The sequence below is a fragment of the Malaclemys terrapin genome, chromosome 1, assembly GCF_027887155.1.
Source record: "Malaclemys terrapin pileata isolate rMalTer1 chromosome 1, rMalTer1.hap1, whole genome shotgun sequence".
NCBI classification, from domain to species: Eukaryota; Metazoa; Chordata; order Testudines; family Emydidae; genus Malaclemys; species Malaclemys terrapin.
Window position 1 is genome coordinate 243,493,116 of NC_071505.1, and position 15,634 is coordinate 243,508,749.

At 40.2% G+C, this 15,634-nt stretch overlaps 1 protein-coding gene across 3 annotated transcripts in view; it reads right to left on the reverse strand.

Annotated features, from left to right (window-relative positions):
* The window catches only part of MCF2L (MCF.2 cell line derived transforming sequence like), a 269,080-nt gene that overhangs the window by 57,026 nt on the left and 196,420 nt on the right, over positions 1-15,634 (reverse strand). For all 3 annotated transcript variants that reach the window (XM_054011206.1, XM_054011201.1, XM_054011212.1), the window contains exon 5: positions 4,762-4,852. In XM_054011206.1, the coding sequence (XP_053867181.1) occupies positions 4,762-4,852 (91 nt within the window). The remainder of the gene's footprint in view (positions 1-4,761; positions 4,853-15,634) is intronic.

A 15,634-nucleotide genomic window follows, 5' to 3' on the forward strand; every position in this document is an offset into this window, starting at 1 on the left:
AGAAGGGCAAACTGCTTCTCTTGGTGGGTGAACTAGAGCAGGAGAGGGATGATCCGTGAGCCCAGCTTCAGCAGATGCAGGGTAGAAAATGTCTGTACCCCCAAGCGTTGCAGTCTTGAGGGGGAACGTACGAGATGAGGTGTTCACCCCACATCACCCCTGACAGGGTTAAGGTGGCTCAGAAGGGACTAATTACAGTATCTCAGAGTTATAGAACCTCAGAGTTACGAATTGACCAGTCAACCACACACCACGCTTGGAACTGGAAGTACACAATTGGGCAGCAGCAGAGACCCTTTCCCCCTCCCCCAAAAAGGAGGCAAATACTGTGTGTTAAACAAAAACTCCCAAAAACAAAGGGAAAGCAGCTTTTTTCTTCTGCATAGTAAAGTTTCAAAGTTGTATTAAGTCAATGTTCAGTTGTAAACTTTTGAAAGAACCACCATCACGTTTTGCTCAGAGTTACGAACATTTCAGAGTTATGAACAACCTCCATTCCTGATGTGTTCACTACCCTGAGGTTCTCCCATAACCCAGTAGGCTTCACCTGGGGAGAGATTTAGGCTTGACTGACAAGTCCTAATTGGAGATGGAGCCCATTGGGACAGAAGTAGGAGAGGGCTTATATAAAGCCAGGAAGTGAGAGCAGAAGGGGGCTGTAGTGGGAAGGTCTGCAGTCACTCTCTGGGCCTAGTGAGGAGAAAAGGAGGAAAGCTAGGGGTGGAACAGAAGTCCTAGCAGCCTGACCTTAAGGGAAGGGTTTACCCAGAGGGGTAGTGTAGAAGAAAGCCTGTGGAGGGCAGAGTAGGAAGAGGCCCAGGAAAACAGCAGCAAAAGTTGAGACGGTACAGACCATGGCTACTTATAGTAGGGTCCCTGGGTTGGAACCCAGAGTAGCAGGTAGACTCAGGTTCTCCTACCAGCCACTAGGAAAGAGGCACAGTCTTGAATCAGAAGACTATCTGGAGTGGCACTGGACAGCTGGTCTGGTGAGACTGTGTTACCCTGGAAGGGGAAAACTGTATAGTGGCCTGGTCAGAGGGCCAAGCCATGAAGCGGAAACACTGCAACTCCTAGAGCGCACGAGGAGCTGTATCATGAACTGAGGCTACATCTACACTACAGGGGGGAGTCGATTTAAGATACGCAAATTCAGCTACGTGAATAGCGTAGCTGAATTCGACGTATCGCAGCCGACGAACCCCGCTGTGAGGACCGCGGCAAAATCGACCTCCGCGGCTTCCTGTCGACGGCGCTTACTCCCACCTCCGCTGGTGGAGTAAGAGCGTCGATTAGGGGATTGATTGTCGCGTCCCGATGGGACTTGATAAATCGATCCCCGAGAGGTCGATTTCTACCCACCGATTCAGGCGGGTAGTGTAGACCTAGCCTGAGAGAAGGAAGGAGGCATCACATTGGGCAGAACTAATCCCCAGACGCAGCCCTGAAAGGACACCCCAGCAGGGCGCGTGCCCTGTTATAAGGGCATTAGCTCTTTGTTTGCCACTGCTAATGCAGAGTCTCTGCACCTGAAACAAAATTTCAGTGGGTCATTAAGTTAATTTTGTTTCATGATTAAATGAATCTATGCGCCACAAACAAAACTTGTGTACTGGAGCAGTCCCAACAAACAAATATAAGTGAGTGCATTTCTTGTTAGCAAAGTGAATTTCTAGTTAGCAGTTGCTAAAATGTTCATAAATGTCTCCCATGATATACACTTGATACTAAACTGCTCAAGATAGTTAAGACCAAAGCAGACTGTGAAGAACTTCAAAAAGATCTCACAAAACTAAGTGATTGGGCAACAAAATGGCAAATAAAATTTAATGTGGATAAATGTAAAGTAATGCATATTGGAAAAAATAACCCCAACTATACATACAATATGATGGGGGCTAATTTAGCTACAACAAGTCAGGAAAAAGATCTCGGAGTCATCGTGGATAGTTCTCTGAAGACGTCTACGCAGTGTGCACTGGCAGTCAAAAAAATCAAACAGAATGTTAGGGATCATTAAAAAGGGGATAGAGGATAAGACGGAGAATATCTTATTGCCCTTATAGAAATTGATGGTACGCCCACATCTCGAATACTGCGTACAGATGTGATCTCCTCATCTCAGAAAAGATATACTGGCACTAGAAAAGGTTCAGAAAAGGGCAACTAAAATGATTAGGGGTTTGGAACGGGTCCCATATGAGGAGAGATTAAAGAGGCTAGGACTCTTCAGCTTGGAAAAGAGGAGACTAAGGGGGGATATGATAGAGGTATATAAAATCATGAGTGATGTGGAGAGAGTGGATAAGGAAAAGTTATTTACTTATTCCCATAATACAAGAACTAGGGGTCACCAAATGAAATTAATAGGCAGCAGGTTTAAAACAAATACAAGGAAGTTCTTCTTCACACAGCGCACAGTCAACTTGTGGAACTCCTTACCTGAGGAGGTTGTGAAGGCTAGGACTATAACAGCGTTTAAAAGAGAACTGGATAAATTCATGGTGGTTAAGTCCATTAATGGCTATTAGCCAGGATGGGTAAAGAATGGTGTCCCTAGCCTCTGTTGTCAGAGGATGCAGATGGATGGCAGGAGAGAGATCACTTGACCATTGCCTGTTAGGTCCACTCCCTCTGGGGCACCTGGCATTGGCCACTGTTGGTAGACCAGATACTGGGCTAGATAGACCTTTGGTCTGACCTGGTACGGCCGTTCTTATGTTCTTATCCTGTCTAGTCACAATGTCATCTCTATCTAGCCACGACATTTTTATCTGGGATGGTAAAGTGGAATTTTCAAATGTGTTTGGCACTGAAGACAATGGGAGTTTTGTCACTGACATCAACGGAAGCAGCATTAGGCCAAAGCTGAGCACGTGTGCAACTTCAGCTAAGGAATTGTTGATTTTTTAAAATAGCGCACAGAACAGGACCTAACGAGAGAAGGGAACATTTATGATTCCATTGCAACAGCCTATGCATATTTGCCAGGTTCTGCCTTTAAAGCTTAACTTCCTTCAAGCAAAGACTCCAGCTACCATTGCAGTCGTTGCAATTACAGGTCTCATATGTATCATAGTGAGTAGGTATTCAGGTTCTATGTTGTGTGAAAGACAAAAATTTCCCATTTCTTCAACACATGGAGCACTTCATATGGACCTGGTGCTTAAAACCACAACATTAGAGCTTACTGTAAGCTCTAAACTTTATCATGGCTGCTAAAGAACCCAACATCAAAGGCAATTTTGCAACCAACTGTGATTTTATAACATCAAGCAGAAAAGCTGGATTTTGGGGAACAGTTCACAAACTACCGGAGAGTGAATTCCATTTCTTTAATCACCCCCAACCACTCCAAACTCAGCTCTTTTCAGGTCTCAGTACTGGAATCTTCTCAATGCTGAGTCTCAAATTTTCATGAAGTACTATCAGGATTCATTTTTGCAGCATTTTTTCGATGATTTATTAAACATATTTTAACATCCAGAAAATCCCAAGTCCTATTATGGGAATATCATATTGTCAAACCTATTTAAACAAATTGCTATGCTACAACAGACAAGAAGCCTTGTGGCAATGCCACAAGAACAAAGCAGCAATGCCAAGATGGCAAATAATTTGCAGCTTTGATTCTGACTTGCTTTTACCTCCCAGGAGGAAAACCGCTTTCACAGAAAATGGTTACAGCGCTATGGTTTTGCACTTACTGGTAAACACTCTGAAATACTGGTAATTAATGCCAGCATGACAAGATTGAAAGAGGCAAAAAATATAAGAAAGGGTTATGATTAGGACCTGCTCAGTGTACAAGTGAATATTAATTTTTTATTATTAGACATGCCTCTCTTTTGCAGCTTAGGTAATAAAATAACGTGTATTGTTTAACAATTCTGTTTATATTTAATTTTTAAAAATTAATAACTGAAAGGTATGTTAGTTAAGCTCTGGTAATTTTTTTTTAAAAGTTATGAAATGCATGCTGAAACAACTTAAAACACCTGCCATTGAATTTTCTTTGAAACCTGTTTTAAACGAATACTGAGATGGTTTCAATTTAAACCAAAACTGACATTTTAAAAAAATCATCATCCTCATAAAACAACAACAACCACCACCACCACCCAAATCTTGTTTGATCAGTGAAATGATCACAGCTCAGCTCTATTAGCTTTGGGTTACCAATGCAAAAGCTATTTTCCATTTGAACCTAGGTAGGGATGAAGTTACTTTGCAGACCACATTATAAGCATACTGTACACCAGGGGTAGGCAACCTATGGTCCGCGTGCCAAAGGCGGCACGCGAGCTGATTTTCAGTGGCACTCACACTGCCCGGGTCCTGGCCACCAGTCCGGAGGCTCTGCATTTTAATTTAATTTTAAATGAAGCTTCTTAAACATTTTTAAAACCTTATTTACTTTACATACAACAATAGATTAGTTATATATTATAGACTTATAGAAAGAGACCTTCTAAAAAATGTTAAAATGTATTACTGGCACGCGAAACCTTAAATTAGAGTGAATAAATGAAGACTCGGCACACCACTTCTGAAAGGTTGCTGACCCCAGCTGTACACCATACCACTGGGTATTGGTGGGTTAAATTAGAAACAGAAGACAGAACAGTTAGAATGTATTTCTTTAACAAAAAGTTATACTGTAACACTGGTAAAAGAAAAAATGTTTACTGCATTTTATATATGAGATATGTTCAACCTGGAAGGACCACCATAAAGGCCTTAACTGAAAAAAGAACTCACCGCTATTCGCAGTATGGAGGCTTTCACAGAGGTCCATTTGTCTTGCCTTCGATCTATGACAAGGATAAATCCAATTCCAGCATCTTGTAAACTAAGTTTGGGGGGGAGCAAAAAAACCTGTAGTTAAACATACAGATGAAATGGTCTGATATTCTCTAGTAATATTTCACAGTTAAAAAAAATAGTAGGTTAACCTTTCTTGTGCTGAGCCTTAAGTTATTTATTTAAAATACACACATGAATATATCTGATATACCATTAGGAGGATGCAGCACTCCCAAAAGGATTCCATGCAGTTTGTCAGTCAGTTAAGCCATAAATTGTGCTTATCCACAGGAAGCAAGGTTTCACATACCCTCAACAATTATTATTATTTCAGTGGAATATAAACCCCTTTGATTTCTCAGGATTTTTGTTGCCAGTATAATCCATCTTTCATATAGTTTTCAGTATCACTATTCCTGGATAAAAACAAAACCATTTTCCTTTTGCATCTGTTTTCTTATTCCTTTTTTGGACTGGCTTCTTATTTTACTCGTGTCTTAATCCCTTCAAAAACTCAAGCTTTTATGATCCATGTATTACATTAGTTCTTCCATCTGAAATTCTCATAGTCGTCCATGTTAGAAATCTTCTCTTAGGGCAATTGTTATATTCACCAAGGCAAAAAATCCTTAAGGCATCTAAGAGCTCAAAGTCATACACTATAAAGGTAAGATAAGATGCACTTCTTTGAAATGGAAACATCTGTGAGAAAGATCACACTTGAATTCTTGTGTAAAGATGAGGTTTGTTTTTCTGCTCTGTTCAGCTTCATGTGCTGCAGTCACCGAGTACAAATAAAGAGATCTGCTCCGGTAATTTCCTATCAAAACCAATTGTGTAATGCCAGCACTTGACTGCCAGCCAATCACAACAGAAATGAAAATGACAGGCAAGTACAAGATAGACTACTTGAATTGCTAATTTTTCGGTATATTTGGCAACTTGTATATGCTATAATATATACTGTAGCAGAAAACAGCAATAATTAAAGAAAACAAATATAAATTGATGCAGAATTATATAGTTTGTAGGAAGCTCTGCATGCTGTGTATGTAAAAATTACATATGATCATGGTTTGTTTGTCATATTGTAGTGACGGTGCTTTTTTATTCTAGGTTTGTAAAGTGATATGGAAATATGTCTTGCTTATTTAGCACTGATGGTTTATCATAAATGAGTTGCATATTGTTAGCTACATTCAATACAGATAAATATTGTGTGTTATGGTGGATGAAAATTCTAGATATCTAAGTGTGGTCTCCTGAATTAATATTTACTATTAATTTACTAACAGCATTCTGGGCTGTATAAGTAGGGGCACTACCAGCAGATCGAGGGACGTGATCATTCCTCTCTATTCGGCATTGGTGAGGCCTCATCTGGAGTACTGTGTCCAGTTTTGGGCCCCACACTATAAGAAGGATGTCGAAAAACTGGAAAGAGTCCAGCGGAGGGCAACAAAAATGATTAGGGGGCTGGAGCACATGACTTATGAGGAGAGGCTGAGGGAACTGGGATTATTTAGTCCGCAGAAGAGAAGAATGAGGGGGGATTTGATAGCTGCTTTCAACTACCTGAAAGGGGGTTCCAAAGAGGATGGATCTAGACTGTTCTCAGTGGTAGCAGATGACAGAACAAGGAGAAATGGTCTCAAGTTGCAGTGGAGGTGGTTTAGGTTGGATATTAGGAAAAACGTTTTCACTGGGAGGGTGGTGAAGCACTGGAATGGGTTACCTAAGGAGGTGGTGGAATCTCCTTCCTTAGAGGTTTTTAAGGTCAGGCTTGACAAAGCCCTGGCTGGGATGATTTAGTTGGGGATTGGTCCTGCTTTGAGCAGGGGATTGGACTAGATAACCTCCTGAGGTCCCTTCCAACCCTGATATTCTATGATTCTATTATAGGTTTTAGGAACCCATCCTCTTTTTCCTCACTGCAAGTTGGCCAAAAGTATGGGCTACATATTTATAGGAGCCAAAAAGTGAAACTAGGCTTCCAAAAGTAATGAGAAAGGAAAGAAACAATACTAACAAAAGAAAAGCTAAACAACATATGTATCAACCAAAACAGAACATTTATTTTCTTTTACCACAGAAAGGCTTCCACTGCCCCTGAGCTTCCCAGAACCAAGTCAAGCAGCCTTTAACTCATATTTCTGGTTTAGGATAACTGTATCACTGGTACATACAGCTTTTGAGCATTAAACTCATAAACTTGACCAATCCACTCTATCTGAGGTGGATTCTAGTCCTGTAAATTTACCAGTACATGAACCCACGCAAAATATGCAAACATTCAAATAATGAGCTGTAGCTTATTTTGGGGTTCATGATGATTTACAATGTCTTTATATTTTTGATTAGACTTCTTCCTTTTTTAACCTATATACTCCACCTAGGGAATGCGGATATCCGATTAAGTCAGATTCGAATTGTTAAATCATTTAATTATTAAATGGATAAGAAAATTCTGTTAATGCCTGATGCCATGTGGTTCGCTATACCGCACACATGGCTAACTCACACACTGATCCCTGAGGGTTCTAACGACGGGATGCATTCCACTTCTGCAGATCAAGTTAGTCATCTCCACAACACATGCCAGTAGCTCAGAGTCAAGGAATCTCAGGGTTGCTCCTGCATCCATTCTCAGGCCCTGATCCTGCAAGCTGTTCTGCACAGGCAAATCCTGCATGGAGCCACAGGGACCACTCATACATAGCTTTCAGATTGGTCATCTCAGTAGTATGGCCCCAAACCACTATCAGTTTACAATTTTGTATTGTAACAGTTGGAGTTTGTTTCTTTTTCTATTTTGGAGGAAACCCACTTTCCCTGCTTTTCAAAGCAAAAACATAACATTGAAATCAAACTTCTTGTCTTAAAATTCTACAGACAATACACCATGCAGCGCATCTATTTTTGCTGAACATTCAGCCGCAGACTTTCAGATACAAAACACTGTAGCAGGGTTTAAGACTTGAACTACAAGAGAATTTTCATTAACTGTCTATTACTGCAGTAGCTAGGGCTGTGTAAAATTTACCATTTCTTCTTGTAAATCATATGTGGGCACTAAAACAAAATAAACAATAACTGGAAAGAATACTAATCGTAACAATGTTCCTCCTAATGGCTCTGAGGATTTGCAAGATATCAAACCTTACACATGCCACTGGTCCAAGACTCAATACTAACAGTGTGATTTTGAGGAGGAAATTCCACAGAGTCTGGAAAAATACATACATTTTTTAAGCAATTTTATTTAAAAAATGGAAGCTGTTTGAAATGGCTCAGAGGTTTGGAATTTAGACTAAGTCCAATGAAAGATGGATCAATAGGCAGAGGGCATGTAAGATGGTCAAAAGTACATGATAAATACAAGTTTTCATCTAGCTCTATGCATTACCACATGACTACAGGACCCGTTCCTACCCAGCTTAGCATCTCTCATTCACTATCAGGAAGTCAATTTCTGCCTCCTATCGGCCAATGATGCCAGCCTCCATCACCTTCTTGTTAAGTTTTCAAACAAGCAGGAACCTTTGTGCTTCCTCTCATGCTTGGGAAGAGCTCCCTGTAAACAATTGCAAAGCCATCTGCTTATCCGCCTTCAAACTCTCCTTCATGGTGATGCCTACAAAAAAAACCTTGACAGTGGTTGGCCCACTGGTGTAATAAGACCTCAGCCCCTCATACTGACCAGTATTGTCTCGTTGTAGCACTCCATCTGTCGTCATTTGTCTTATACTTAGATTGTAAACACTTTGGGTCAGCGACAGTTTTTTTGTTCTGTGTTTGTGCAGTGCTCAACACAATGGAATCGTGATCCTGGACTAGGGCTGTTGGGCACGACAGCAATACAAATAAATAAATAAATACTACCACCGCATGCATTTTATTATAAGTGAAACTGGTAGTGAAGCTTATAGTTAAAGTTGTATAACACCTTCCATTCAGAATGTCTTGTTTCAGTTTATTGTAATTTTGCCACATTAAGCATTCGGGCTGAAATTTTCCATCCTTGCTCTCTTCCTCATGCTGAAATTTGAATGTTTCGGGGGGGGGGGGGAAGGTCTAGAGAACACTATTAGAGGAAAATAAGTAGTTCTGACCATGTTAAAATGTCTTTTTATTGATTCTTGGGAGCTCGGGTGCCTCCAGAGCTTTGTAATTTGGGGATGTTCCTGGAGTGAGGCGTCCCCTTTGCTGTCCCCAGGAAAAATCATTTAGATTTGACAAAGTTTTAAACCTCTGAAAATTGCCATTTCCACAGGTTCAGTAGAGTTTATCAGAAGCTTGTGCCTAAAATTTCTGAACATTCCATCTGCATTAAGCATGATGCCAAGTTCCACAGAGAGCGCCCCATGTGCCGTCTTCACTTAGCATGCTCCCAGGCTCTGCATCGCTTCTTGCGTCATAGACACAGAACTAGAGCATCTGACATGATGTCACCATAGCCCCACCTTGAGGCGTAGGGGAAAATGAGGAGGACTGGGAGCTCGATTAAGGAGGGATGGTGCTCAATTAAGGAGCAGCTATTCAATATGTTGTTTCTTGTTTTCTCCTCATTGCTCAGTGTGTGGACCAGGATTTATTTGCTGCACACTATTCAATCCCTGATCTGAATACAGAATTATTATTTTTTTCATGAGTTTGTCTATATTTGCTAACCTCAGAGGAATGGTGAGATACTGGAATGTTGGGTTCCATTCCAGGCTCAGGAGAGGAGGGTGCTCCAATGGGCACAGACTTCTGCCTGTTCTCTGCACCCCAACTTGATCCCTTCTACCCTGCCCCCACCAACTTGTCCTTGTACCAGGCCTGTCTCTTCCCCACTCATTTCCTCATCCCAGTCCCATTCTCTTCACCTAGCCAGTCTCATCTTCTTGCCCAGCCAGTCCCCACCACCTTTGGCTCCCAGGCTCCTTGGCCAGCTAACCCCAGGCTCCCTTCATCCCAAATCCCCTCTCTTCCCCCAACCTGTCAGTCTCTAGTCCCAGTCTCCCCGAACAACTGTGTCCCAATCTTCTACTCCTGTCCCCCCGCATTTGGATCTTGTCCCTTATTCATTTGAATCAGGCAGCTTCCTCCTCACTGGCTGGAGGAGGAAGCTGGAGAGGCACTGACAGCACAGGAGAGACACTCTTGCTCTCATTTCTGGTGCCTGGTCCCAGCCCGTAGCAGACCAGACCTACAAATGAATCAGCCCTAGCCTGGAGAATGCTCAGTGCACAGAATCTTCAGAGTTATTGGCCAAGAAGCTGTAGCAAATCTACGCTGAGCGTATATGAACTGCAATTTTTAAAATGCTAACAATGTGGCCAAATTTGAATGGATTTTCACAGGGATGGCAAAGGCCACCCATCTGCCAAATTCCAAGGGATTGCTCCAAACCTTCGGGGTGCTAGAGTTTTTCAAATAAAAGATTGATAGAATATTTTTTTTTAAACATTGACAGAACAACTGATTTTCCCCTAATCTAGGTCTCAAACTGCAGAACCATTTGGGTTGAAATTTTCCAAACAGACTGGACAGCAAGCATGGAAAATTTCAGCCAAAACAACTACATTTGTGAAAATTATAAGCAACTGGAAACTGGTATTAGAATAGGAAGTTATGGGCAACCTTAATAATAGGCAGAGCAGGTCAGACCCTGTTTTCAGTGAATACACATATAACCTGATATTTGTTTATACAGGTTTCTTTTATGTATTTTATTTGTATTCTGAAAGGCAATTTATAAATGTATAAAACTCAAAAAAATCACTGAGCAGACAATTTGGTCCCTCCATCTCCCATCCTTCCCAAAATAAATAAAAATACACCAGGAGGTCAACATTATACTCTGCATAATTATAAGCAGACAGAACAGAACATGACTTAGAAAAAAAGAGTAGCTAAAAAGGCACTGAATCAGCTATATTAGTAGTGCTCCCAGATTACAGGTAGGAAGGGGTGGAAGGAAAAGTGAAGGGAGGGAGAAGAAAGTAAATTGGACAAAATTATACCCTAGGCTGGGTCTCACCTTTCCAAGGCCAGTATCCCATAATGCAGTGCCAGATGGCTGAGGGGTACTGAAACAACCCCTTACTCCCTTCCCTGCAAGCACATATCTCAGACAGTGTACAGTAATGGATGAAGTTTTCATTCAATGAACCTTCTGCTTTATGCTATGGGGACATCTCCCGCCTTTGTCTTCTGTTGTAAGATTTATGATCTCATGTACCAGGGGAAAGGGTGGGAGAGCTTATAGCACATGCTGTTTTAGAAAGCAACTTTCCCCTACGGCGTGTGGAAGCAATTATGTATTCATCATTTGAAAGATCCTTACATTTCTCCAAGGTATGGGTGGTGATAACTGGTACATATGTAAGATGTCAAAAGTTTCTGCTGTTTTTATACTGTTGCATGAATACTGCTTACATATATTGCTCTTCACACTGACACAACATAGAGATTGCCTTGCTACAGTAACTCACTAAATCAGAGATCAGACATTTCAAATGGAGAACAGGATTACATCATTTTTGACCTAAATAACTAACTAAATGATGTGGATTTAATAAAGTGTATTTCAGTATTAACAAGTTGCTTATTTTTTTTATTAAAAACAAATGGAAGTTAATTGACAATGCATGTCAGTTGTTCCCTGCCCTTACAATCTCTGCCTGGTTATACTAATGGGCTAGGTATTTAAACTTTCAACAGCTGAACAAATATTTTGTCAGTAACACTTCAGTGAGCAAGGACCATCCTTTTGTTCTGTGTTTCACCAGCACCTAGCATAATGGAGTCCTAGTTATTGACTAGGTGCTTAGGGGCAACAGTTATACAAATAATAAATAGTGGTATTCAATGAGGAACCAGTACTGTGACCAGAGCACCAGAGTGACATGTTTACAGCAATCTGTGTTCCTAAGCAGGTGAGGAGTTGTATTCTGAGCCAACTGGAGCTCTCTCAGGACCCCTGATTTCATTCCCAGACACAATGCCTTGCAGAGGTCAAGCCTGGAGGTAACGGATAAACTGATTGCCAAGGCAGATCTTCATGTGTCAAGAGACACCAGAGTCTCCTGGCACCTTTGATAGTAAAAGGCATTTCCAACAGATGTGGCTATCTGAAGTCAGAGATGATTCTTCATTTGCTTATTAGAAGACTAGGAATGATAATTAACATCGCGACTCTCAGTTGCCTTGTTTAGGAATGGGTGATTAGAAACAAGATGAGAACTGGCCAGATGTGTTTCCAGGGGGAAGAGAGAGTCCTGATCTTTAGAAGTTTCAATGGGCAGGACCTGAGCTACCTCAAAGATCTGCTAAAAATGTCTGCATTCCTCAGTCAATGGAAGCACTGGCTACAAGCGAGAGGCTCTTGGGAGCAGTGGACAAAACCTCCTCTCACCAGTCAGCTTGTGGCTCTGGAACTCTCCTTTTACTGCTGCCAAGAATGGTCACTTCCAGGACAAAACAAACCCCATGCTTTTGTCACAGCTGCTCCACAACACTAAAATAAATCCTTTAATATGTGCTAGTAATAACTAGAAGAGAAGCAAGAATCTACTCATCCACTTATGTAAGCTTTGTAAAGCACTCGAAAACGTGGTGATGACTATGGTATAAATTAGGTAAAATAGACCTCTCCTCTACAGCAACTTCAGCTTAAAGAAAATAGGTCAGATGCAAAACATTAGGGTGTTATGTAACTTACTTGAAAATATTAGGGTGCTATGTAGTATACTAAAAATATTAGAAGAAATTCATCGCTTAAGGTAATACACTATAGAACCCAAAAGTGCAAGATGAAGACCACTAGCTAGACACTGAACAACGGCATCTGAAGAGGTCTCACTTTTTTAATTTGTTCTCCATCAAAGATGACCACCACTTCAGAATTGACTTTTTTTTTTTTTTTAAACCTGTTTAGGTTCTTATACTACATCCACCACTGTGGTATTTGAGTGCCTAACAAATTTCCTGAAGTGAACTCCATAAGATATCTTGTATCTAGCTCTCTACCGCCCCATTCTGTTGGGAGTTTTTTATGTTTTGATCCCGTTAAGGAGGACCGCTAACCATCTAAAAGAGGCAAAAGTCAAGGGCAATTAACTTGGGAAATTATTGCTTCAGAAGAGTGAAATTGTCTTGCACCTTCTTTTGTAAATGATGGAATAATGAGGTTCTGCATTCTCTATAAAGCTCTACTTTGAATGCTTCAGGACTTGGACCTTGGAAATGGTTCTATAACTCACAATACTAGTTCTGGATTCACTGTAGAAACCATCTAGTTAGGTTCACTTTAGAAATAATAAGCACTAAGAAGTAATGTTATTAGGTGAAGATGTAGGTTGTTTGGTACTTCACTTGGGTAAGGCATAAACTTTCTAGAGTCGACAGTTACTAAGATGATATGTTATGCATGTTTTAAAACATGAAGTCTAAATTGAACACTGAACTTTGTAATGCTGTAGACATATTTTAGATACTTTACCATGTAAAAACTGTATTAATTGAAAGCTTTTAAGCAGTTTTCTTAAGGGATAGGCTGAGACACAAAACATTAAAATAGTTTCAGTAACTACCTTAAAATTTCTTTATGTCAGCAGTATACAAAAGAAATCCCAGCTCAATTTTTAATACCTAAATGATGAAATAATTTAAATGCAAAATACAGTATTCTTTCTCTGTCATTTACCATGAAAAGGAGAAAGTGTAGGAGTGGCCTTGAAATCTTCTGATGAAGTGGCTCCCTTCAATTATCATCTTTTTCTTTTCTCTTTATCCTCCCACACATTCGGGTGCATAGGACAGCCACTAGTTTCTTCCATATATTTGTCTTGTGCTGGTTCTCTCAGGCTTCCAAGTACCATGTTGATGGATTTGGCTTCTTTGCGTATTGTTTTGCATAATATTTCTCTAGGTTGCCCTCCTTTTCTCTTTCCAGGTAGTGTCCACCTTTTCACTTGCCATGGAAGTCGTATTGGTGGCATCCTTAAATCAGGTCTTAAGTATGTTTGTCGTCTAAAGCATCAAATATGGTAAGAAGATTGGTTTGGTCTACTTAGAATTTCTGATGTTAAAAGAAACTTTTTCTAATGGACTCAGATCTTCCAAAGGCATTTACTTTGAAATGAGTTTATCAACATTTGTTAATAGATTTCCATGACTCTGTTCTGTAAAGTAGGACAGACAATGCGGACGTTAAAAATTCATAATTTTGTGTCAGTGCCAATCATACTACCTTTCCAAATCTTTTCAAGTTTATGAAAGTTGTTTTCTGCTTTTGATATTCTTTGCTTGACATCTAGCATAGAGAGTCACCATCAGAGGTAGTCAATTTCTTTTCAAAGTCAAAATTTTTTGGTCAAGATATAGTCAAGGTCCAGACCACAGAAAAAATGATAAACAACAATAATGAAAATAATAAATAAATAAAAAGATTTTGGGGTCTGTTCAAAAGCATCTGGCGGTCTGGATTTGGCCCACGGTCCGCCTGTTGACTATCCCTGCTGGCATCATTGCACATCTCCCTCCCTAGACAGGTAAAATGACATACTTTTTCTAGTGTTTCTTCATCCACTCGAATGGTTACTTTTGGAACATTGATAGCCATATATCTTGTCTTTCTGTTGATGAATACACCAACTTGTTCTGCTGTATCTGCCAGAGGGTGGGTCATTTCTTCCATTAAGTGATGTGTTGAACTAAGCAGGACAATGCTTAAATTATTTGATTATTCTAATTATTGTTGCTGGTATTCCATAGTAGGCCTTAATTTTCCAAAGACTTGTCTCTGTGTACAATGTCACAAGCCTTATGGAAATCTATAAAATTTAATCACAAGAGGTGCTTACCATGCCTCAATTTGTTCTATCATGTGTCTTGGAACAATAATCTGGTCTGCACATAAGCTCAGTGGTCTAAAACCTACTTGTTCTTCTCTAAGTAGGACTGTTTGTTTCTTGATACATTCCAGGATGATGCTGCACAACATTTTTCAAGGCACTAACAGTAATGTGATTAATCTCCAGTGACTGCAGTTGGTAAGGTCACCCTTCTTTGGCAATTTTACTATAATGCCTCTCTGCCACTAGGATGGGTTCTTTTCTTCATTCCATATTCTACCCAAAGAGACAGGAGGGCTGTTTCATCACTTGCTTTGAGCATCTCTGCAGTAATGTTATCCTCTCTAGCTGCTTCCCCATTTTTGAGCTTACTGATGGCTTTTCTAACTTCTTCCATTGTAATATCTCATAAATTCGTATCAAGCTCTAGAGTGGTAGGTCTTCTTCACATATTTCTAATAGTTTGCTTGAGCTTAGTCTATTTAAAATTGCCAGAAAATGTTCTGCCCATCTTTTCCTTTGCTATTCTTCTGTACAAAGAGTCTTTCCATTTGCATCTTTAATAGGGCCTCTAGTACAGCTAAAGTTTCCCATTAGCTGGTTGATTGTCTTGTACAAGGTTGTAAGATCCCTTCTTTGGCTAGAATCTTCAGCCTCTGGACATTTTCTATCAATATAGGCCCTTTTATATTTTCTAGCACTCCTTTCGTGTGTGTGAGCGCTAGTTATATATTAAGGGTGGTACAGTATCTTAACCCTCAGAACAGAAGCAGAAAGGTATCCATCCTCTTGGACAGCTAATTTTGCTGCTAGCCTCCAAAGCTCTGTAATTTTGATATACTACGGAACCCATTTTAAACATTTACTTCTCTTTCTAATTCCCCACCACCCCCCAGTATTACTGTTTTTATGGCACACACACAATTTGAGGTTTGTATACATCTCAGAATATTGGTGGCAAAGAAATAATATAGGTAGAAAGCAAA